General features: G+C 37.2%; 2 protein-coding genes across 7 annotated transcripts in view; both read right to left on the bottom strand.

Moving 5' to 3' along the window:
* The window catches only part of NT5C3A (5'-nucleotidase, cytosolic IIIA), a 30,953-nt gene extending 22,892 nt beyond the window's left edge, over positions 1–8,061 (bottom strand). The window contains exons 1-2 of one of the 2 annotated variants that reach the window (XM_072412240.1): positions 7,822–7,928; positions 1,683–1,760 (exon numbers count right to left, since the gene is read on the bottom strand). Coding sequence is in view for 1 of the 2 variants with exons in the window: in XM_072412238.1 (XP_072268339.1) it covers positions 7,822–7,959 (138 nt within the window). In the remaining variant the exon portion in view is untranslated. Of the gene's footprint in view, positions 1–1,682; positions 1,761–7,821 lie in introns of both variants that reach the window. The other variant, XM_072412238.1, reaches the window with a different exon arrangement.
* Positions 8,062–18,414: 10,353 nt separating this feature from the next.
* DPY19L1 (dpy-19 like C-mannosyltransferase 1) overlaps positions 18,415–25,117 on the bottom strand; it is a 34,522-nt gene continuing 27,819 nt past the window's right edge. For all 5 annotated transcript variants that reach the window (XM_072412233.1, XM_072412232.1, XM_072412231.1 and 2 more), the window contains 5 exons: positions 24,475–24,594; positions 23,529–23,700; positions 23,134–23,233; positions 20,712–20,837; positions 18,415–20,397 (listed from right to left, as the gene is read on the bottom strand). In XM_072412233.1, the coding sequence (XP_072268334.1) occupies positions 20,244–20,397; positions 20,712–20,837; positions 23,134–23,233; positions 23,529–23,700; positions 24,475–24,594 (672 nt within the window). In that variant the 3' untranslated portion in view covers positions 18,415–20,243. The remainder of the gene's footprint in view (positions 20,398–20,711; positions 20,838–23,133; positions 23,234–23,528; positions 23,701–24,474; positions 24,595–25,117) is intronic.

Here is a 25,117-nt window from a genome sequence, read left to right as displayed (position 1 = left end):
TTTGTCATGCACCCATTTACCGCTGTATGGTCAGCTTAAGGTAGAGCTAAGCTCTCCAAGGTTTGCAGGATCACCCTGGTTCTCAAAGGAAAGTATATCTCTCTAGTCTTGGGGAGCCCAATGTATTTACAACTATCACAGGACACAATTAAGTAAGTGTAATACATTGTGTATATAATAAAGATAGTTTCAGAACTGCCTTACCTTACTGGTAGTTGCAGATGTATCAAATGAAGCAATGTTTTAATATTGTGTGTGATTAATAAACTCATCTAATCTTCTTATACAAGCAAGAACATCCATAGTAGACTAGTTATTCCAGTACAGCTTGTATGACTTTTCTCATACCTGTGTTCTTACAGCACAGTGTGCGCACTTAAATCACTGACATCATCTGTAGGAAGGGTACTGTATAATGACAGACTACATATAAAACCATCATCCTCACAGCCTAAATTGATCTGAGCAATATTATGTGTTGATAAATAAAATATGAATCATACAGGATTGCTGAAGAAAGATTAGATCATAGTTTTGCGTTATATAATTTAGTTGATAAATTAGAGTAATCATATGCATTAAGTATACAAAAAACATTCTGACCTGTGTTTGACCTGCTTCAAGAATGGAATAATATGGGAAAGCAAAACCTGCTTATAGCAAACAAAAGGCCAATGACATCGACTCTTGGGTAGATCATCCTTCACTTACAAACACATCTCCAACAGACAGAAATAAAAAAGTAAAACATTGCACCTAAAAGCCCCAATAATGTGCTATTTTATTGTGTCAGAAATCAAAAAGGATTTCATTTATTTCATTTTTTTTAACTTTTTATTTCTGTTGCCATCCCTGTTGCATATTTCCTTCACCTCCTGTTTAGTGAAAACTTTGTCACCATTACAGTAGGTGAGGAAAGAAAGATTGCAGTTTAAGGACAGGAATTATATTTTATCTAAATTTGGAACAAAAGTTTGACTGGATAAAAACTTTAAAGAAGAGCCTGCAAAATAAAACAGCTCCCTCTATTGCTGCCAAAGAATCTTCTGCTGGTTGTGTAGGATGCCTAGTCCTGCAATGAGCGATGTGGCTCCCTCCACCGGATACAACAGCTATGATATATTCTCAGATTCTCTAGAAATCAGTCTGCTGCTTCAAAGGCACTTGCATCTTCAAAACATTTTGTGCTGACCACAATAGGTTACTCCAGGCACATCATGATGACAATTTCTAGTACCCACTACCATTTTGTAAATACGCATTCTTGCATGTTCTTAACATAACAGCATAACTCTAAAAGATTTCATGATATAAAGTATAGAATCTAGACCAAACAAGCTTCCAAACTACAACCCACAGGCTGGTTATGACCCACTGGTTGTCAGGCTGGGAAATTAGAAGGGCCACCGTGCAGGGTTTTCTCATTGTTTACCATCAAGAAGCTATGCAAAGTGGAAGCGGATGCCTGGCATTAGAATGTAAAGTAAGCCAGGGACCGGCAATGTAACTGGCACCAATGGGCAGAATGATTTTCTTTCACATGTCTGTATAGTACCGGCCATGACAGATCTACAAGGGGCAGAGTGTCACAAAAAGGTGTGCCACTGAATGATGAGACATTACTTCTATTGACACAGGGGCATGAGTTGCTACTGATAATGGGATTTATTATCATCACTTACCTTTGATAAAAGGGAATTAATTGTTCCACAGACACAGACATTTTTTCACTTCCATGTAAAAGGCATTTATTATTCCACCTAACCATCAACAAAGGGACATCTGTTACTCCAACTATCAATAAAGACAATTAATACTTCTACTGACTGTTTATGGCATTTATTATTTCTTCTTACCACCAACGCAGGGGCATTTTTTACTTCTGACCAACAATCCAAGTGATTTTATTATTCCCCCTTACTAGCAATGCTGGGGCATTTATTACTTCTACTAACCACAGAACAAGGGACATTACTCCTACTTACCACTGAAGCCCCCAAAAAGCATAGAAGACAGAAAATTGCCCTTTGTTTAAAAAATGTTGGGACTTAGATTTAGATGATTTTATTCATGTGAGGAAGTTAACAGGTGATACGTACATGAGTAAAAAGTGATGATGGGTAATAGGTTGTATAATAATAGGTATGTAAAAAATTGCTGTAAAGAAGCACAACAAGTATGATTGATGGCTCAGGACTTACTACCAGGAAAACAAATGATCAGCATATGCTGAAAGAAATGTGTTGGACTGCACTCAATGAAAACTTAACAATAACATCTGAAAACAAATCTATCCAAGCACAGGTTCACAAAAGTACTAGTGAACACAAATCAGATATAATGAATACAAATTATTACCGTTCAGGTTAAGCAAAGAATAAAAGTATCTGTAAAAGTATCTCAGTTTGTGTTAATAGGAGAGCTGAATACTTCTGTCATACTTCTGGCTGCAATTGCTGACTTCCTTGTAAAAATGCTAGATTCTTGGTTATCCCTGACTTTAACACTTCAAGTCACTCATATGAAATGAGCATTTTACAACCAAAGTCCTTATTTCATGTATGTTGGTGCTATATAAATCCTGTTTATTAATAATAATAATAATAATAATAATAAAGTTAAAACTGTGGGTCAGTAAATTAGAGTGTACATAAGGCATTGGTTCAGCACAAAATTCAGGTAACAGAAATTGCCTATATTGCATCTCAGCAAGAGATGGTCGCCTTTTGGTCACGCTCACAAGAAAACTAAAGAACCATCCAGAGAGATTGCAGCAGTGGCTGAGTGGCTCCCTAAAACATACAAAGTCTGGACCTAGCAAAGACATATACAGGCAAATATTTTAAATGTCTTCAAACATTCACATTTATTATAATATGCCTGGACTGTCCTGATCACCATGAAATGATCTAAGTGTATAACCGAGTTCGAAGGGATATGGACAAAATGTTGGCCTCAACAATGTGACGTTGAGTCAGATAATGCTAGTTGTGTATTTTGAAGAATTTAATTTTCTCCCTGGATATGATATAACTTCAGTGGAATTGGTGGGAAAATATTTCAGCTGTGAGAGAATCTGCAGGCGTACAAATCCTCTGAGGTTTTAGAAGGCTTCATGTACTAAGCAATAAAGAGATGAGTAGTGAAAGAGGCCAGGAAACATTTTCCATGAATTTTTCCAAACAATCAAATCATAACAAAGAGAGAAACATCTCTCTCCCTATCCACATTTATATATCCTATGTTGTATATTAATTGAATATATTATTTGCATCGGCAAGACTTCTTTTTGAGGAGATATAGATTCTGTTGTCACCTCCTGTAATATGCTCTTTACTACTATAGAGACTATATCGGGCATTTGTTTCCTTATGAAAAAAGACAGCTGGATTATCAATGCATTTTAATACAGTAGTAAAACCACAATGACCATCAAATATCCACTGGATAACAACTTTATTACTAATCACAGATATAGGTCTTATAGTAAATAGTATGGCAACAAACCCAATCACCTGTCCTCAGAGGGGTTGAAATGGAACTTTTATTACCTTTACAACTCTAAATAAATTAGTTCCTGATACAACATCAGCACAATTTTTCCTAAACTGTACCTATTAAAACAAAAAAAAAAAATAATGGAGCTTTAATCAAGTGACTTTGCCTAGGCTAAAATGATCTGATTAGAATCTTTTTTATGGGACTTTAAAGGCATCACAAGGTCTAGAATAATTAAAAGCAACTAAAGTTCTACTTTTAAAAATGTTTGATTGGGTATGTGGTTATTGCAGAAATGGACAGGTGATGTCCCATCTGCAATAACCCTTCTTACCTGCCTGATCGCTCTGTGAAACTGAAAAAAGCTGAGCTGGGCAACTTTGGTAGCCAGGATACCCGGCAATCCCAGCTTCCCCCGCACCCACACACAGGAGTTATGCCATCCAGCCCAATCAAGATGGATGTGAAGAAAATGGCAACATCCTATAACAAAACAGTGAAAGGGTGAGTAGAGCCGGGATTAGTTCTGCTTTACTTGGTAAATAATGATAGATCATGATACCTCATACGTAAGGTGTTAATGTGCAAAGTTTTAAATCCAAATAGTTATTCCCACTGACATTTCAAAATGTTATCTCAATCGGCGGGTTTTTTTTTTTGGCTTTTCCAGGAATAATGGAGAGAAAATATAGGAGTAAACTGAAATGTGGTATAGATCTTTAGGGGAAGGAAGGGGGGGGGGGGGGTGTTAAGACATTTTAAGGACGGCAGTATCTAACTGTGAGGAGTACCATAGAACAGAAACAGAGAAGGAAGCAGCAAGGCACCGGTATCACTGACTTTTTTTTTAATATAAATAATCGCCATATTACTAGGACCAAACAAATGCCCGTATAACAGGCTGATATTTTGAATAGTCCATTTATAGATTTTAAGCAGCCATCAGAACATGCCCTAGAGACATTTATAGGACCTAGAATAAATTAGCAATCGGGATACAGTCAAAAACAAACATTAGGTTGAAATAGATTATTAAATGTCAGTGATAATAATCACTATTTGCACTTGTATGAGGTAACATAATTTATTGTTGTTGAGTACACTGATATTTTATTAATACGTTACAATTTTTTAATTTACCAACTTGGCTTTGTCATTAAATATTCCAGACCTAGTGGTGCCTTTAAAGTGTCATTAAAAAAATAATGTCTCATCATCTCTATAAAGGGATGTGGCATCAGTGAAATATAAACAAGGCATAAATCCGTTACTTCTTTTATGAAAAAGTAGATGAAGATGATGCTCCCCCATTAATCAGACTGCAATGTTCTAACTTATCATCATATTACTTAGGGCATGCTTAGACACGCTTTGAGATTCAGTGATCTTGGGTAGTTCCCAGTGGCTGGCAGCTTGCCGCTTGGTCACTCGCCCCACAGCGCTTGTTCTTACAAAAGTCCGCTCTTTTGACAGCTGGTTGCAGTGAGCAGTACTGATATCACTCACGGTCACCCCCAGTTCATTCTCCATGGGGCTGCCCCTGGGAGAAGCTACATGTACAATTTATCCAGAGGAAGCAGTTCCTGGCACAAGAAAAAGGTATACGCACCACAAACTTATGACCAATGTGAAAATAGCCCTACTGCAGCAAGTAACTAGTCTGTATCAGACACGTCCATGAACAGAGCCAAGAACCGTACAGGTACTGGGATTTCCATGACTGCAATCTCCTAGCCCAGGAACCAGGCGCTGAACCTGGATGATGCCTGGACAAAGAGAGCTCTGTCCTTCTGGAGAGGAAAGCAGATGAAGATATTGTTAGGGTGAGTACTGTGTTTTTGCTAAATTCACTCCATTGTCCAGGCTTATTTACACTCACCCCCAAGTCATCAAGTGATGTAAACATGCATACGTAAAGCATGATGACAAAATAGAGGACAACAAAAAAACTCAGACAATGCCCTCATATCTTACTGTTGTTACTACCTCTTCCATTATCTACTATAAGGATATAAAGGTAAATACAGGGCAACCAAAATCTCATAAGACCCTCTAGTCCATTGCAGGAGCATCCTGTGAGATTCTGGCTGCTCTGCATACTACAGGACAATGATAATAGTAGGGAACCATGGGCAGTGAAAGGTAAGTATACAGTATTATATATGTATGGTAAGTATAGTTCTATGTTTTTTCCTTTTCAGGTACATTTAACACCCACTAACAGATAATTTGGCAATGTGGCACAGACTGTGTAAGTGGGCCTACAATTTTAGTGGAAGGTCCGCTTACAATTGTTAAAGTTGAGCTAGAATATTAGAACAAAACTTACATACTAGGCTATAGCCTGCTTTAAAGCAGAAGTAACCTCACACATTCACTTGTGCTGACTTATGCCAGTCCTTTTCTGGGTCTTTATCCATCTTGATTAGCCAGGACAGAATGACAGATCTCCTACATATGTGAATGCACACATATTTGTGCAGGTAAGTTGTTTTTTTTGCAGAAGAGGCCAAGCATTTACCTTCCTGCAATAAACAGCCCATCTGCTTATATTTTTTTGGAGTTTTTAAGTTTATTTCCACTTTAAGAAAAACACTAACACACCATCGCAGTATCTTTTAGGCCCCTGGTACACCCTCAACTGTTGTAAAGTTGTAAATACCCCTTGGCTGAAGGCAGGACACAGATTTTAAATGGACTGCCAATGCAACACATCAAAAACCAAAGCTGTACATTTAGTTATTTGTATTTCTGTCTGTGACCCAACTGGGATGATTTCCTCTCACTTCTATCACACGCAGTTAGGAGATTGTAACAGAGACAGCAACAAGTCTAAGCCTTCCATGCTGTTCTAAAATACATCTGACAGAGGTTCTTCATCACACCTTTTCGTACAGACTAAAAATAAATCCAAAAATCTTCAGTGTAATTAAAGACGCCAGGGAAAATGAACATGAACAGTAACCTGCTGTATGGTTTAACCCTTTAGGACATGTTCAGACTTATCCTTTAATAAATCCCCCACTGCAATCAGTGCACCGTACAATAATATTGTAGCTGATGGGCACTAAGCAGATGAATAGAGCCACAGTGCACATGGGCACTAAATGGATTATTGGAGCCATGGTGCACATAGGCACTAAACGGATTAATGAAGCCCTGAGGGATATGGGCACTAAGCGGATAAATGGAGCTGCCGTGCACATGGGCACTAAGCAGGATAATGGAGGTGTGGGGCACATGGGCACTAAGCAGGATAATGGAGCTGTGGGGCACATGGGCACTAAGCAGGTTAATAGAGCCGTGGGGCACATGGTCACTAAGTGGAATATTGTAGCTGTGGGGCACATGGGCACTAAGCATATAGAGCCAAGCGGATTAATGAAGCCCTGAGAGATATGGGTACTAAGCGGATAAATGGAGCTGCCGTGGACATGGGCATTAAGCAGGTTAATGGAGCTGTGGGGCAAATGGGCACTAAGCGGGTTAATGGAGCAGTGGGGCACATGGGCACTAAGTGGATTATTGGAGCCATGGTGCACATGGGCACTAAGCGGATTAATGGAGCCATGGCACACAAGGGCACTAAGTGGATTATTGGAGCCCTGAGGCATATGGGCACTAAGCAGATAAATGGAGCCGTGGTGCACATGGGCACTAAGCAGGTTAATGGAGCTGTGGGGCACATGGGCACTAAGTGGATTATTGTAGCTGTGGGGCACATGGCCACTAAGCTGATTAATGGAGCCACGGTAAGCATGGGCACTGAGCAGATTAATGGAGCCGTGGTGCACATGGGCACTAAGCAGGTTAATGGAGCCGTGGGGCACATGGGCACTAAGTGGATTATTGTAGTTGTGGGGCACATGGGCACTAAGCAGATTAATGGAGCCACGGTGCACATGGGCACTAAGCGGGTTATTGGAGCTGTGGGGCACTAAACAGGTTAATGGAGCCATGGTGCACAAGTGCACTAAGCAGAATAATAGAGCCCTGAGGCATATGGGCAGTAATGGGTGAATGTTGCTTTGGCACACATGGGCAGTAAGTGGAGGTGAGGACAGGGGTGCTTTTAGATGAAGGGTGTAATGGCTATGGGTAAGACTGCACAATAAAGATTGCTGCCACACTTGAGAATGTAGTTAACATGGAACTCTGCTCTTGAGTGGGGGGATTTATTATAGGGTAGTCACATGACCACACTTTATGAACAAACATTATATACAAAGCAGGCTCGGTATCTCAGGGGTTAATGATGCCTCATGTCTGCCCCCTATAACTATAGCCTCCATCTACAATCCCAGCACACAATGATATACTTGCCATTTCTATTATTTTTGTTTTCCTTCCAGTCTTCTTCTTGACAGTGAAGATATACTGAGCCAGGACTACCCCAGCAACAAGGGCACACATGCTGGCACTAGCCACAGCCCCAGCCTTCACTACAGACGACTTATCCATGTTGTTAAATCACCCGGAAACTGCGCCAGTTACCCCCAATTTACCCCCGTGTCACACTGTAAGCCGCCTCATGAGGTAGATATGTCGGAATTTCAGTGACTTGACATAACTGCATATCACGCTGCCGGTTCCCGCTCCTCCCCCTGGGCAGAGGCCTCATTGTATGGCTGCGCGTTGTCATGGTGACCGGCATGTGCGTGTGTAGAACAAAAGGGAAATAATGGAACGTTGTGGCCGTTTTATTGTATTGTGACTTAGAGAATAATGCTTGTTACTTCCCGCTCAATAACCGCCATGGTATAAATGAGCCAGAAGAGTTCTGAAATGTGTGGGCGGTCGTCCATTTTGTTGTAGTCCGTGGCAGAGAGTGAGCTACAGCGGGGTCAGGGTGCTGCTAGTAGGGGAGCTGGAATACATGCGCAGTGTGGTGTATTATACAGGGTGCTGTGTATGTCAGGCATTCCATGACACAAGGTCACACTGTATAGCTCTATATAGACATGTAAATATTACACTGGTGGGGAAAAAATAGGAAGGGGGTCATGTCTTGTCACACACATTGTGGTCTCGCCTCATTATACACCATTCCATGCTGCCTGGCTTGTTACCCTTTCCAACTCTCACAGACAGCGTTGTTTCATACCCCTTCACTATTAACTATCACTCTCCCAGTGTCCTGATCCTCCATTACCTTTCCTTACTTCTGGGCAAAAAATAGTTTATCAATCCATATCGATGAACTGACTGGGATTGACTTTTGCGTTCCTGTGAGGAGAGCGCAGTGGGGTGCCACTCGCTTATCCTCCCCAGAACAGAGAAAATATATATATATATATATATATATATATATATATATACAGCACTCATTCTCTAATCTGTCACTGGAAACAATCACGAAAGATAACGTCTGTACGGGCCTTTCCACAGTGTCTTGTACTCATCTCCTTCCCTAAACCATGTCCTGTCCCTGCCCTCTCTTTCCAATTTTAACAATAAAACAAAAAAATTCTAATTCATTCTTATATTCTGAATTACAATTATACCTTTACATTGCACTAAATTCACGAGCTGTACTAGAGATGGAAAAACAAGGGAGGCACAGAATGACGTCAGTGTAGTCTTAAAGAGGAACTAAACTGAAAAGTCCCCCAAAACAAACCAAAAAATCACTTAATCCTGCAGAGCAGTCAATCAGTCCCGAGGTCCCCTCCATTGGGTCCCACGTCGTCTCAACATCCGTCTTCGGGCAGGCGCCGCCATCTTCTCTTTTTCCGGGTTCTTCTTCCTACGTCACCCAACACAGGCACCAGATCAGGTGATGTAGATGGGAAAAAAACTTGTCGATCTCACTGCGCCGGCGTGTGCAACCTTTTATGTAAAGTGAAAATTCTGGGTTTAGGTATGCTTTAAGTTGTATGAGGCAACCGTTGCACCATGCCACTTCCATGGCAATGAGCATTAGGGTACTGTCAATTCTCGCTGTGCTGTGGTGCCCCCCAAATATATACTTGTTCATTTGAAAAACTTAAAGACAAGTTCGGCTGGTGGGGTGCCCATTACACATTGCTGGCAACTTACCTTCTGTGACTGTCAAATTCTCTTGAACAGAGGGATGCTAGAAACTGGAAATGTGGGAGCCAGTAGGAAGCATCTTTTGTCCGTCCCCCCCCCCCCCCAAAATGTAATACCTATCATATCATGCTACCCTGTCACACATAGCTATGTCCTTACTCTGTATGAATCCCAATTTCTCTGTAAGAATGTAAGAAAAAGGAAATGTAACTGCACGTGCAGGACTCTTGTGGATAACTCTCCATAAAATTTTCATCACTACGGCACCAACACAAGATACAAAAAACTATACCTGACATACCGTGCTACATGAATGGCATTTCTCTGGAAGTATCCATTGCAGACATTTCAGGGTACAAAGAAGGTTAGTGGCCCCTATAACTGACTTAACGCATTGTATGGTGTGTTAATTCCACCTCATAGATGGTAAGCTCTTCGGGGCAGGGTTCTCTCCTCCTGTGTCACTGTCTGTATTCGTCTGTCCTTTGCAACCCCTATTTAATGTACAGCGCTGAGTAATATGTTGGGGCTATATAAATCCTGTTTATTATTATTAATAACAACATGGTGTAGTTTCTCCTCTTTAGTACAGGAATGGTGAGTGGGATGCAATTTATGACCAGCCAGCATTGTATGATAGATTTAGTTTTGTAGCTTTTTTTAATAAAATGTTGCATAATAAAATGAGCATAACATGGCGAATGCAGAAATTCTTGATCATGTCAATTGTCATTCCTTTTGTACATTTGTACATTTTGCATGTATGTTAAGGTTACTAGAAACATTTCAATTTAATTTTTAATTAAAACTATTGTAGTTTTAAACATACATCTTTAATGTGTGTTTGCATTGTGGGTTTTATCTCAATGTCAAAAGCGGCCCCCAGATGAAAAAATGTTAGGCACCACTGCCCTAAGCCTATACTCGAGTCAAAGTAGGTTATCTGTATTCTCAGGTAAAAATAAATGCCTTGGTTTATATTCAGATTGTTTATATTGGAAAATTTAAGATAATATATATTAGTTTAAATAAATGGCAGCCATACTGGTAATAGGTCTGTATCTACCTAGTGATTTCTGTATTGTTGAAGTCTGGGTGTGTGTAAATGGAAGTACACTAACATTCCTCCATATTGCTCACTAGCTACCACTGTTGTTTCAAATTGGTAATTTACAGATTTTCTCTTTCTTCTTGCTTACCAACTTCTAAAATGGCTACATCCAATCATCTAATAGCTACTGCTTGGATACCATGCCTTGTTCTCGGTGAAGTAAAAGCAGGGGTATTAGCCAAACCTCAATCCAAATTTCTTAAGACCAGCATTTAAAGGCAGCAGTGTGATCCCAAGCAGATATACAGCTGAAGGCATAGGAGTGCTAGGTATAGACTGTGTGATACTGCATTTAAAAGTGGTTGTACAATCTGAGTCAAAAAAGTCCAATTGTACAATCTGAGTACAAACAAGTCCAAAGATATGTCACTATCTGTCCCCCAAAGGGGCTCACAATCTAATATCCCTACTATAGTCATATGTCTTTAACACAGTCTAAGGTAAATTTTTAGGGGAAAGCCAATTAACCTAACTGAATATATGTTGGAATGTTAGAGGAAACCGGAGTACCTGGAGAAAAACGCACACAAACACAGGGATAACCTGCAAACTCCTGCCCGAGATTCAAACCTGGGACCTAGTGCTGCAAAGGCCAGAGTGCTAACCACTGAGCCACTGTTCAATGGCTCAGCAATACTAAATACAATGTGTTTTCTGCTGGCTGGTTCCTGTCTGGTTGCCTCTTTTGAAACATTACAGTGAAAGCTGTGGGTGTGGAGGCTGCCACATTAGCCCAAAATTAAGTTGACAAAGTTTTCATGCACAGCTTCATTTTAACTAAAATAAAAAAAAAAGCCAAAAAGAAACAGAAGTTTATAAAAGAAAACATTTTATTGGATGTTTGTTTAAATACAGATATGCAAACTATTACATATTTCATAAAAATACTCTTCTGCTACAGTAGCAAAATGTGTAAATGCGTAATACACACACATATATATCAAGCTTTTTGTTTTGTGTTGGTTATCTAAATTTTCTCAAATTAAGCTATGTGACTCAAGGATTTTATTGTAGTGAATGAACACCTTGAGACAGAAATAAATATTTATCTATACACAATAATAGAAAATATGCATACGTTTAAAATGTTCTGTAAATTCACAATCTGAAAATACTGCTCTCATTTCAAATTGTATTTCTTATTATGTAATTTTGTTAAACAGTACTACACAGGGATTGCTCTAAAAACACATAAAACCACACAAATGCTGTGAAAGAAGAGGTTATTGCTCGACATACAAGCTCGACAATTACTTGATTGTTTCGTGTATTTTGGAGCTTCCCCAATTCTGTGTGCCATTTTTCTGTTATTATGGCAAAGTAACCAAGATAGGATGTGAAAGAGTAGGTGAAGCATGTTCAGCTATCACCCAGCATCAGCGCATCACCATGACAGCTAATTCCTCCACATCCTGTTTTGGTGTGAAAAAAATGATGAAGTTTACCAGTCACAAGAAATGTTAATGTAATATATAAGACAAAGTTTATGGACATTCTTTCAAAGTACACTAACGTAAAATCATCACGTTTAAAAAATATATATAATTTTATTTTCTTTCTTCCCTAACCAATTCTTACGCAGCAGTTGGTTTTATCCAGCATTACATATGTATTACCATTACAAATCAAGTGTACTAATATATGTAATATGCATGCAAAATGATGCTCTACTATGTAAAACAACCAATATAAATCCAAATTACAAATAAAAAAATACATTTCTTCACATGCAAATGTCATTAAAATGCTGGTTAGCAAAGCAACTAAAATCAAAGCACCGTTTGCATTGCCTGCATCATATTCTTGTACTATTGTTAACACATTCCTTATTAAAGCACATTTTAACTAAACAGCATTTAGTCAGACAGTGTATTGGCCCCTACGAATATTACATACAGTCAAAAATATCAATAGGTAATTCATGTAACATTTAATAAAATACCCAGCAGATAAACACTTGGCATTTTTAGGAATAAAATAATAAAAGATGACAAAAACCTTTCTTGAATAATCCAACACATTAAAAGCTTGATTAATAGCAATTAGCAAGCAAAAATTGACATTGTTAAACAAACAAAACAAAAACACTTATAGGATATGGTCCACAAAGAGATACATGTATCTATATTGCACTAGTAAAATACAAGAAGCACTACAAACATTGTTTTCAAACATAAAAATAGTTGTAAAGGAGCAGCTCAAATTTGATATTAGATTGAAAAAAAAAAGTGATTGTAAAATATACATAATTTTAAGCTACATGTTGAAATTTACTATTGTATTGTTTTATAAAATCTGGCAGCCAAAGAAAGAAAGTGCTAAAAAAAAGAACTGTTACTTTTAAGGCTTTAAGAAAACCAGTTAAGAAATCAAATATAACTTAAAGTGTATCTAAACTAAAGAAAATAATTGTAATATATTGTGGCTAACAAGGTCCTAAATGTGCTGGCTAAAGTAGCTTTCCTTTTTTTGGACTTTTTTCTTTTTTTTTTTTTTATTGGGTGATCCTGCTTAGTAATACATCTCACAGGTAACACAACTTGTATACAAGGGTACTCAGAAAAACAAACTGATTAAAGAGGAACTAAAGCCACGCGACTCACCTGTTGCATCACAGGGCGCCGCCATCTTCTTCCTCCTCTTCCCAGAGACGATCCTTTGCCATTTTGATTGGCCATGACAGGATGATATAACTCTATTCGCGGGAGTTCATCCATCCCCCGTAAAGGCAAGGGAAGCCGACAACAGAGCATGTGCAGTTCAGCTTTGTGGCCAGAAACCCAGAGCGATCAGGCAGGTAAGAGTTTATTGCAGAAGGGACATTGCCTTTACCTTAATGCAAGTATGACCTGCCTGATCAGGCATTTGTAAAAGTAGAATATTTAGTATTAAAATTTCATCCACCATACTAGAAATATCTTGAACATAGCAGTCTGATTTAAATGAGCTTAGGTGCCTTTAAAGCAGATTGCTCAGCTAAAGCGTTCTGCTGCATTTTATGGTCAGTTTTTTCGAGTCCTTTGTGGTACCATACTTCTGTTGGCTGAAAATTTCAGCCCTGCTCCTTCACCATCACATGTCCCCTTTTGATCAGACTTCTTGCTATGGGAAAAAAGCCCCGACTCAAAGTTCGGAAGACAGTGCTACTTAAGACATCACCTGCACACCTGGTTTTACATCAGACATTTATCCAAGGTTTCCTATTTTACTAGTTTAAACAGGATGTAGTTACTAAAATAATTTTAGGTTATACTTGATTTCTTAACAGCTTCCATTTATTAAAATACTCTGCCTGGTATATAATAGCAGCCATGCATTCATTTAAGAACATTGAATATTCCAACATTTAAAAGGCCAGGGTTGTTTTTTTATAGACATTAAGACTTTGTTTAAAAGTAATGTGTCACTTCCTTACAATCTAGGAGAGCTGAGGTTCTTAGTTTTACCGGAGTGCTCAATCGTTCAACTCATAGCTAGTGCTGCTTTTGGGCAGTAGGCACCTTCCTACAGAGCTATTGACATTCCTAAATGTTGGATAATGGAAGCCTCTGGGGCAGACTGGAACCTCAGCCGATATAGGAGGAAGAAAGAAAGTGGCCTATTCGTTATACACCAACACTCATCTTGTAGCATGTTGCTCTTGTTAACATGACAGCTCTCAGCCCAAAGTTGTGATCAATCCTGCTAAAATGCGGTTGTTGGTCAGGAGCTACCAAGGACACAAAAAACCAAATAAGTGAGTTATCATGCCATCTCACAATATTATCTTGTATTTATATATTATTTACCACTTTACAGAGTTCATAGTCAAATCACTAACTGTTCGCCAGAGGGGCCTACAATGTACTCTCACAATGTCAATATTTTGATGAGCCCAATTATACTTTTGAGCTAAGATTTGAATGTAGAGATGGGAAAACACTAATAAAATAGTATTTTTATTATATATAAATCTCCTATACCAACCGTCAGTTTTAGATTTATTGATCACACATAAGGGTTATGACTTCTTCTGAGAGGTAGCATTTAAGATACTGGTAAGATTTCAGTGTAGAGAGAGAATTACAAATAGATGCACCTAAGAATTAGCACTCTTTTTATTAAATAAGATAAAACCTTATCATTGCTCAGTCTGGGTGTTATGACTACTCTAAAATCTCCTTGGCCATTTATTAACACAGGTAAGGCTGGCTATAGAAAGCCTAATATAAAATGTAAAATGTACCCACTGCAAAATTCTTGCACCCTGGACAGTCTTTGTCTCTGTTCAGTGATCAGAGCAGAGAGAGGGAAGGCTTTAACAGCAGGTACACTTCAGTTTCGTACTAAAAACATTTTCAGGTCTGGATTCTACAAAAATGATCATTTGCCTGCTGCAGCTGAGACCTGGCTGGATTTTACCTGCCAATCTATACTGTTTATCCCTGAGATATACAGGAAATGGTCTATACTTCTCTCCTGCTTCATAGTAATAAACATGTACATGCAGAATAATTTGGGAACCATCTGGCATGTTTGCAAAGATCTTTCAGCAGTTGTATCATGCCTGCATGTCTAACTGCCCCTGGAAGTCTGACAACTAGTTTTACTTTTTCCTGGAGTTTAATAAAGTTTCAAACATTATTTGATAAATGGGCATTGATAGCTGCTGGTATTCATTAGAAAAAAACTGACCAGTGAATGCTTCCCCAGACACACAGGCTGAAACTTGTGGGATCATACAATAGTGGTGAAGGCAAAGTGTTAAAGCGGGCTGTGGCTTATGTGATGATACAAGCTAATAGTGGTAAAATGCATTGCCCATATCTTTGCCTCTCTTAACAAATGCAACAATGGAAACAGAAAAGCTTCTGACTACCACATTTAAAATTCTGTTTCAATATATTAACCAACAAACCTGTACTTTGTCACAACTATGCATACACACACCAAAAGGAGCCTGGTTTTGCCCTACCAGTGTATGTTCCAATGTTCAGTAGGTAGCTACTGACTTTATTATTAACCTATGTCTAAACCAGCACCCCACCTATACAAATAAACTAAATGAGGAATGGGAATTTGTTTCTCAGGTTCCCAATGCTGAAGTATGGAAGGTGGTGGAAGTGCCCCAGTGTCTTCCATAACCTGAAGTATTGTGTACAGTATTTCTAGTGGGCTGTGATAAAAACCTTATACTGAATGCCAGGTAATTTACCCTGGACAAAGTACAAGTTTAAACTAAATTATACCTAAAGCAAAAACTAAAATTTTCATTTTGGATAGAGTAGAGTGTTTAAACATCTTTTCTGTGTCTCTTTAGAGAGATTTCCCTTTTTTACCTGTAGACATAACAGGAAGTGAGAATATCTTTCCAATTTGAGAGATAGCCAGCTGTTACAGGAACCTGTGTCTCCACCAGAAAATTCTATTGCCAGCTCCAAATTTGGGATTTACCCCTATTTTTTTATTCCCAATTACATTGTTGACCAGAACAATAAATGAGAATAAATTTCCCCAATGAGAACACAAAAATCCATAAAGCAAGGGATCCAACCTCTCACCACTCTACTCACAACAATAAAAAATGTCACTTTTAGTTATACCTTAAAAAATATTTGCACTGGATCACCAAATTAATCATGAACATCCTCTGAGCTTATTGTGAAGCACACAATTCAAATGGATAACATACAATATACAAAAAGGCTGTTGTAGATATTCCAAGTAATTCGCTCATGTAAGGGGCATTCACAGTGTGTGTTCTAGAATTATAAATGACAAATAGTATGAAGCACATGTATAAAGGCATCACAGATTAGTACACTATCTACAGACTATTATAGATGTAAACATATATAAATATGTAAATAAAGAATTGAGAAATCCAGTATCCACTTTCATTTTCACGAACACCAAAATAAGCACAACATCGAATACTGCCAAAGAAAAATCCTAAACATACCGTGTATTATAAAAAAAAAAACATTAATTATATTAACAATGTTGTAAACTGGCAGCAGTATACTCCATGTATTGATTACTATTCCTTCTAAATTATTAAGCATTACTTTTAACCAAAGTTTTACATGCGTAATGTAAAAAAAGAAACTTTAATCACCCTAATACTAACAAAAATAGCCTTTTAAAATGCAATCTGTTATTTGTATTTTGATCATTTAAAACAAAGGCTTAAAATGGAGCTACAATTTAAAAACAAAAAGTTGCAAGCAGGAAGCTGTTTTTTGCAAAAGGGACATGCAATGTCTCCTCTGAAATAAAGCAAATTTACCTCGCAGAACAATATTCTGTTGAATGTACACTGAGCAGTGAATGTGCAGCTCTGTGTACGATCCCAGCATACCTGGGTGCCAGGAACGAATGAACTTCTATGAACATGCATAGGAGTTACTTCATTCCAGCTTGGCCAATCAAGACTGCTGAAGGCCCATACCTGGATAAAGACCAAGTGAAGAGGTCAGTGCCGGCAGAGAGGCAAGTTTAGCTCCACTTTAAATGGAGAGGCAAATGGAAAATTGAAGGCCACACACAGAAGTCATTATTTCTGCAATAAATATTAAACACAAATTTGTATGCCCATGTCTTCTATAATGTGTACATTCATACAGGGCAACATTGTGCATTGCTTTATTTAGCCCAAACTATTTTTTTTAAAGCAGGGAGGGGTCAGAAAGGCATCAGGTGTTACTTCTATGGATGATTCTTATTAGAATGATTTCCCCTTTACTTACTGTCCTAGTTCCCCCTTACTAAGAAAATGTACCCAGGAAATGATACACTGACAGAAATGTTTTTAAAGTTTTGGAAAGCTAAAAACCCTTTTTTAATAATATTCCCATCAGCGTTCATGTTCTCATTCTATTCTATTCTTACTTCCTGGTTATAAACCATTATAACCTTGACAGTAATAGAGGAAACAGAGTTCTAGATATCAGTACATCAAAAAAACAAGAGTTCTAATCCTTCCCCATCTCCCCACTAACTAAACAGCTTTGGTTGGGCTTGCACTTAAATACAGCTCTAGGGAAATAAGTAGGGTAGAACCAGGTTTTTCCATATTGCAAATTACAGACACTCACTATATGCCGACATTCTGCTTTACAGTGCCCATTTGAAGCTGGAACTTATACTGTCAATTAAAGAGAAACTCTCAGATACTAATATATTATTCCTAGTATGCCCTCCTTTTTGTATCATTCAACTACTTATTAAAGGAAATTGTCTATTGTAAATTCCTTTTAGTTGAAAGGTTCAGTTGCCTGGCCACTGGGAGAATGGATCAGGCAGATTGTAATGTCAAATCATTTACTTCTCAATCTTTCCAGGCAGGCACAGATAGATAGAAAAAATTATGAGTCTTCTAGCCAGTCAAACAGCTTTAGCAGTCTATGTTGGATGGGACAGGTTGGGAGTCTGAACAGCCCAGGTCCTCCCACTGAGGAGCTGTGACATAACTACATCACTTCTCATAGTAAAAACTAAGTGGGAGCATTTACATGACACCTGGCCAGGGAAAGAGAGGACATAGCAGCAGGCAGTCTTATGAAACTAAAAACAGGGTCATTGAACCCTAGCAAGTCAAAGAAGGGGGAGATATTAGTCAGTGGATGCTGAAAGCATTTATTAGAGGACTTAAGCATAGTAAAAGATCTAATTTGCAAAAAGTGATTTCACATTTTGATGTGCTTTGATTTCAAGGGTTTTACTGAATTAGAAAACACCTCCAGTGGCAACATGGAGTGCCCCCAGCTGCTCAAACAACCCCCCCCCCCCCACAAAATGCCTTATAATACCTTTCCCAGGCTCTACATCATTTCCAACATAGCATTCAAAGCAATAAGAATAGGGAATGAATATATCAGGGAAATTGAGAGAACAGTATTGGATATCAGGAAAAAAAATACTTTTTTTAAACAGATGACAGTTAGGAGACTTAAATCTTTTGATAATGAGTACTTTATCAATCTCAAATTTAGATGGGGAAATAAGGCATGCTTGATAAACTTTTTATGGTTAATCATTTGAATATACACTATAAGGAATGTGTACTAAACTACATACTGGAACAACCAACGTCCTTCAAACGATATACTAGCATATATATCGGGATTAAGAATGATCGCTCTCCAAAGAACCTGGAAATGGATGTAAAGACACAACACTGATACTGATGTCCACTGCTTCAGAGCTTTAAGTTACACAGTGGTTGATCACAACCCCCCCCCAGTAACATTTATAGCTAACAAAATTAAAGCATTCCAATTCTGATTGCACTTTTCACACTAAAAATGCTTTCTTGAAGACCTAACAAAATAAATGGAACTAAATGATCTACTCCTAGAAGCCCCAAAGATGGCCATATTCATAAAGATTTCTTCATAGTAACTTTACCACTTTAGCTCCCATTGCAGACTTAAATGACATATTAGGTCTTAATGAAAACCTAAGATGGTCAGGGACTGGTCACTGTATGAATGATTTTACTTTAAATCATATTAGCTTTCTTGTGTTGTATTTTCTGCACCAATTAACATGTAACAGATACACACTAAGCCTTTTATTAAAAAGTGGGAACAAGGAGCCATAATGTGCAGCTAGCCATAGCTACCACCTTTCAGCAGGTTAGTGCAAATTATTATTATGTATTTATAAAGTGCTAACATATCACACAGGAAGTCATATTACCAACTGCCCTTCGGAAGGAGCTCACAATCTACCAATGTCCCTCCCTACCAGAGTCATTGTCTAAAGCCAATTTTTGGTGGAGGCGAACCTGTCAGTATGTTTCTGGGAAATTATATGTCAATGATTACTATAGATTACAGCAACTCTAAAATGCATTTTTTGCCCTAATAAATAAGCCTATGTGTTGCTCAGGCACGATTCTTTACATACAAGTTTAAAAATAGGTCTAAAATTGTCTCACTGACTGAACCTGAATGAATGGCACAAAATTCCAATTGTGAGTTCTTTAAAATACAGAAAAACTATATATATAAAATAATCCTTTAAGAAACCAAAGGAGATTGGTGTACAGTACAAGACGACTTATTGAAATCCTTGCTCTGTATAACTGGCACTGAAACAAATTCTTATGTACCATTGAGCTATTTTGGCACTATGGCACAATAGTCCATTCATTCATAATACTATTCATTAAATGGGGACTCTATAGCTCAATATATACATTGCTTTAAAATAAAACACAGCTACATAAAACACTGCTGGAATATAACATCAGTATTGTTCCATACATATTTACACTGGAAGTTCTCTTTGGTGCTTAGTCAATAAAACTTTAACAAAGGTTCTGCCAATTAAAAATATTTAAGGCAGCTTTGTACATCTTTTCCTCTCTTTATATGTGGATTCAGCAACACTAAGCTAAACATTTGCAGCTGTCTGAACAATAAGAATGTAATGTATGTTGAAAATTTTTTTCTTTTTTTTTTCATTTTTTTTTAGCAATTAAGGTTTGCATAGCATAGTTGGTTACAAAAATGTCAGGTTACAAATATCTGTAAAATTAATTTACAACAAAATGAAAAACATAGCAATCCTGAATGAATTGGAATTTTCCTTTTTTTCCTCATTATTTTTTAACTTAAACACCAATTTTTAAAACCTTGTAAACATTATTTTCAAAAACGGTGGCAAAGTGTGGCAATGACTCCTTGGCCAAAACAGAACACAATGGAGCCTTGCCAGCATTGGCTGGATCTTCAATATCCCAGATTTCTGACATGGTACACCCAGTCCTGCAAGACACACATACAGTCAATTAAATCAATGGAAGAATGTGATTAGTTCAAGTGGGCCCATCAATAAAAAGAATCACATTTTATATGGCTATAAAGGACATGTGTCAACCTTTTCAATAACAAAACAAAAAAAGTTTTGGCTTTTGATACTTGTTAGAGGTAAGAAGAATATAAAAATAAATTGCTGCTCTGCTACCAAAAACGAAGTACCTCTGAAAAATGTAAAATAGTGAAAATGTAGGCACATTACAAAAAAAAAGTTTTTCTTTTTTTGTTAATATTTACAGCAAGAAATTTCCTGGTCACTTTACCTTGTTCTTCGTGTGCACCATCCATCTTCTAATATGAAGTAATGCACTCCCATTTTCATAAGGATTTTCTTTACTTCTTTAGAAGGTTTACGACTGTACATGGAGTAAACTCGTTTTGTTCTCTCTCTAAAAAAAAAAAATTAAGAAAAGAAGAGATAAAAGATAAAATAAAAGAATTATTTATTCAGAATAAATGCCAAAAATGTGACTTCTAGCTATTGCTGCTTAACTTTCTGTCCATTATTACTTTCCGGTTATGAAACACAGCATATCATGATGAAAAACAGGCTATGTCAACTGTCAAATTCTACATTGCGCACACTTGCATTTTTCAAATGTTAAAATATCACTGGTTGACTGACTGGAAGAAAAGCAAAAGCAAATGAAGATTAACCAAGGAGGAAAGTACTCAATTTATTTTACAACGTGCATAACAGAAGCATAAGGTGCTTCCAGGCTGATGGCAGTTAACCAGTGGGGAAAGAAAGCCACTATACCAAAAACACTGTTTGCCCTGTGCTCATACTTAAAAATAGGTAACACCGCTGAAGTGTTGATTGAGATTGCTTACTTTGAAATGCAAAACCCACCTGAAGCAGGCCAACTGCATACCTGTCAATGAATTATGAATAATCAAACTGATGACAATAACACAAGCCCAAAGCACATTATCACAGACCCTAAGGCTGTAAAATTATCATCAATATAATGTGACAGACTTGGTCTATAGGCTATATGTTTCTTCAGTAATAGGTTGGTTCTGCATGCTGTTGTGAAGGATACACAATAAATTCTGTAATTCACTGTACCCTAAATCTGCCATAAGATATACTATATTTTGGTTTTATATCTTGAGCTTCAGAACAGTGTTTTTCAAATAACTATTTTGTCATGCAATGATAAATAATATTATTATAATAAAACAAATATTTAGCCAAGAATACAATTTTAAAGGGTTTCTATCCCCAACAGGGAACTTTTGCATGGGTTTTAAAGATGACAAATATCAACACTAACATCACAATATATGTTAAAAAAAATTTGTTGCAATTTATTGTACAATATTATAAAAACGTATCACAAAACAATATATCCTTGCAAAATGCAAAAAATGACAATTAAGTAATCACATGATTTGTAATGATAACTTTTACAGTCCTTAACGTGTTTCACCAATAGGCTTCATCAGAAGAAGAGAACCTTATTAGTACCGCATCTACATATTTGTTCAGATAGTGATTGATATTTAGGTTAGTATTATATCATTCAAGCATTGATGTTGGAGAGCAAGATTATTTGTTTAAAATCCATAACACAGACTTTCTTGTGCATTTAAGTGATGTGACCCTATAGTGTTGTAGGTAGTCTCTTTTACTGCACCACACTGTAAAAAATTTAAAAAGATAAAATATCACCTTTATTGGTATTGTCTTCAGATTCAGAACAAAATAGAGCACCTTTTTGTTCATTAGTTGTTAATTCTATTGGGGTCACTCTTTCACCGTTTCCTGTCTGTCAGACAGACAGGGAGCAGTGAAAGAGTAACCCCATTAGAACTAAAAGGTGCTCTATTTTGTATTTGGTACCTTTAAAACCCATGCAAAGTTTCCCTGTTGGGGAAAGGTAACCCTTTGTTATTTGTGAGTATTAGGGTGTGGTGCAATGTAAACAACTCTCCCAGAGTATTCATTTAAAACCAAGAATACCATTTTCCTACATACAATGCAGCACTTTTAGAATAACAGACAAATCAATTTACCAACCACACAGAAGACTACCAGGGCTAATATGCACAGGTACAGCCAGGAGGGCCCTGGTTCTAAACAAACAAAGGGACCACAGTAACTGGATTTTGGGTAAGTATAATTCTGTGGACAGGGATGGTGTGTTACTTTACCGAAGGGCAAGGAGCACAAATACTTACTGTACTGCATATATAAGTGCAGTTATTCCTTAAAAAATTCAAACAAAAATGCAGGGAAGCTAAAAAAAATAAGGGAGCTGTAAAGTTCTTCATGTTAGGGAATGGACCAGGTTAAAGTAAAACTAAAGTCCCACTTTGAATAATACATGATCAGACAGGTTGGTATTGCACAAGTTACGTAATTCTGCCACGGCCAAACGAGTAAGATCGCCAAAGGTTGTAAGGAGGAAGATGGTGGCACCCTGCGATGGAAGGGTGATAGACGAGTAGCACGAGTTTAGTCTTTAAGTTGGTAAATTTCCCTTGGAAAGTTCAGGGGAAGGGCTTTTAAAGCTATATGAGAAGCTGGATTGTTATCAGAGATAACTGTAGGGGCTAATTTGAAAGATTAGTGATAGAGAAATTAAAAAAAAAAAAAAAATGAAAAAAAAAAAGAAAAGAAAAAAAACCCAAAAAACTCTGCAGACCAGACTACTTAGATTTTCAATAAAAACTCACCTTAAACCAGCATCTTCATAGTGTGGGTGATTGACAATGGGACGTCCTGTGGATAGCTTAACACTTGCCATAGTGGGCATTGCACCAGCAAATACAGCATCTGAGTTACAAAAAAACATTATTGTTATTTGTCCGTACCACAGGTTTACATATGGTGTATAGACAATTTTGGGAAGAAGCCAGTTAACCTATGCAGTGTGTATTTAAATGGTAAAAGAAAACTACTGTCCCTAGTTTAAATCCAAAGTGCAACAAGATATATCCAAGCTTCGTGCATACAGGGCTTTAACACAGAAATTGAAACCTACTTGTATTGCACTGTATTGATATATTAGCAGAGCTTAGTATTCTGGTAAATATTACTCTATAAATAGCATAAAAAGAGGTAGACTTACTTGGTTTTGTACTGGAGTTGATCCATTCCAGTAATTCTTCCTGAGCTATGTTGCTGAATTCTCCTTTTATGTTTAGCTGACTTTGAATGTTGCTGATGCCTTGTATTGACATTAATGCTAATATAAGAATTACCAACGTATAATGGAATCTTTTAGAGATACAACCGAACAGCTAATAGGGAAAAAACAAAATATATGATTAAATCAAGTCCGTGCCATGCTTTGTACACATAAAAGGCTTTTTAGCCCCACGCCATATTCTTGTTATGTCTTATGCTATGTGTTTGTGTTCTCCATATTTAGGAACCTTTAAAGACAGTTATACATTTAAGAATTAGACACTTATACATTTCTTACAGTTATGCAAGTCCAACTATGCTATGGTGCTTTAAAGTCACCACAGACATACTGTTTGTTTAGTTTTTAAAGCAGCCAAAGCCATGAAAACCTGTACCCCACCACGAAGTTGCAAAAAAAGATCCCCTATCAGCATGAGCTCTCCAATGTGTGAGCTTTGTTAAGTGAGATGATCTGGGTTTGACTTGTAGGATAAAAGTTGCATGCTGGGTATAAGTTACATTGCTGCAGAGAGGCTACTGATTTTACACAGGACTGCACTTGAAATCAGAATTTTACACAAAAGCTCTCTGTCTTTGTAGTATAAGTCTGTATGATAATACTTGTGCTGATGGGCAACCACGTTTTTTTTATATTTACTTTTTATGTATATTGCAATTGTACATATTAAACATTATTCTAAAAAGCAACCATTGTCTGTATTCATCTATTATTTAGGTCATGTTGGATAAACATCTCAAAAATAACTGAGGTACAGTACAAGACAGCATTATAACAACCCCAAAGCTCATATATTATAAAAAACCTACATTTCTACAATATTTTTTCAAAATTTGCTACAATTTGCATAACATACAATTTATCTTACCTGTCTGGAACATATGAGGGAAGCCATTACACACATGTGAGGTGTAAGAAACAACTTTAACCTCATTATTAAAATGGCAAGTACAGCAAAGGCCACCAGCTGGAGGGAATGATATATTAGCTGTAAAAAAAAAATAAAAAATATTATTCAGGTACAGTGTTTTTATAGCTTATTAATAATAATGGTATTTATTCATTAAGGGAAATAAACACTGCTGTGCTACAACATAGATACGAGTCAGAGGACGGACACAACCTATACTGCCTTGTCCAGCAGAAACATTAGTGTTTAAACTATTGGATTAAAACAATGCCAAAATGCATGATGACAGTGCTAGGCTTTATTGGAATATCCAGTATCAACTTCAATGAATGTGTAAACATTCCAAAACATTTTTAAGAAAATTAACCAGAAACCAGTATAGCTCTATTTATTGAAGATGTTGTGTCCTCTGAAATAAAAGGTCAAACTAGTAATGGAATTTTACTATACATGTTTGACTGTAAAAGTATTGGTTATCTTAAGGATTTTTTATTATACTGCAAATACATAATGATAAACAATAAAATGAATTTAACATTTATTTTTAAATCCATCCTGCATTTTTATGTGTAAAAACCATGATGCAGTAGATGAGCATCTA

Source organism: Pyxicephalus adspersus, chromosome 5 (genome assembly GCF_032062135.1).
Source record: "Pyxicephalus adspersus chromosome 5, UCB_Pads_2.0, whole genome shotgun sequence".
Classification (NCBI taxonomy): domain Eukaryota; kingdom Metazoa; phylum Chordata; class Amphibia; order Anura; family Pyxicephalidae; genus Pyxicephalus; species Pyxicephalus adspersus.
The sequence above is the reverse complement of the archived record's forward strand: the minus strand, read 5'-3'. Positions and strand labels throughout refer to the sequence as shown.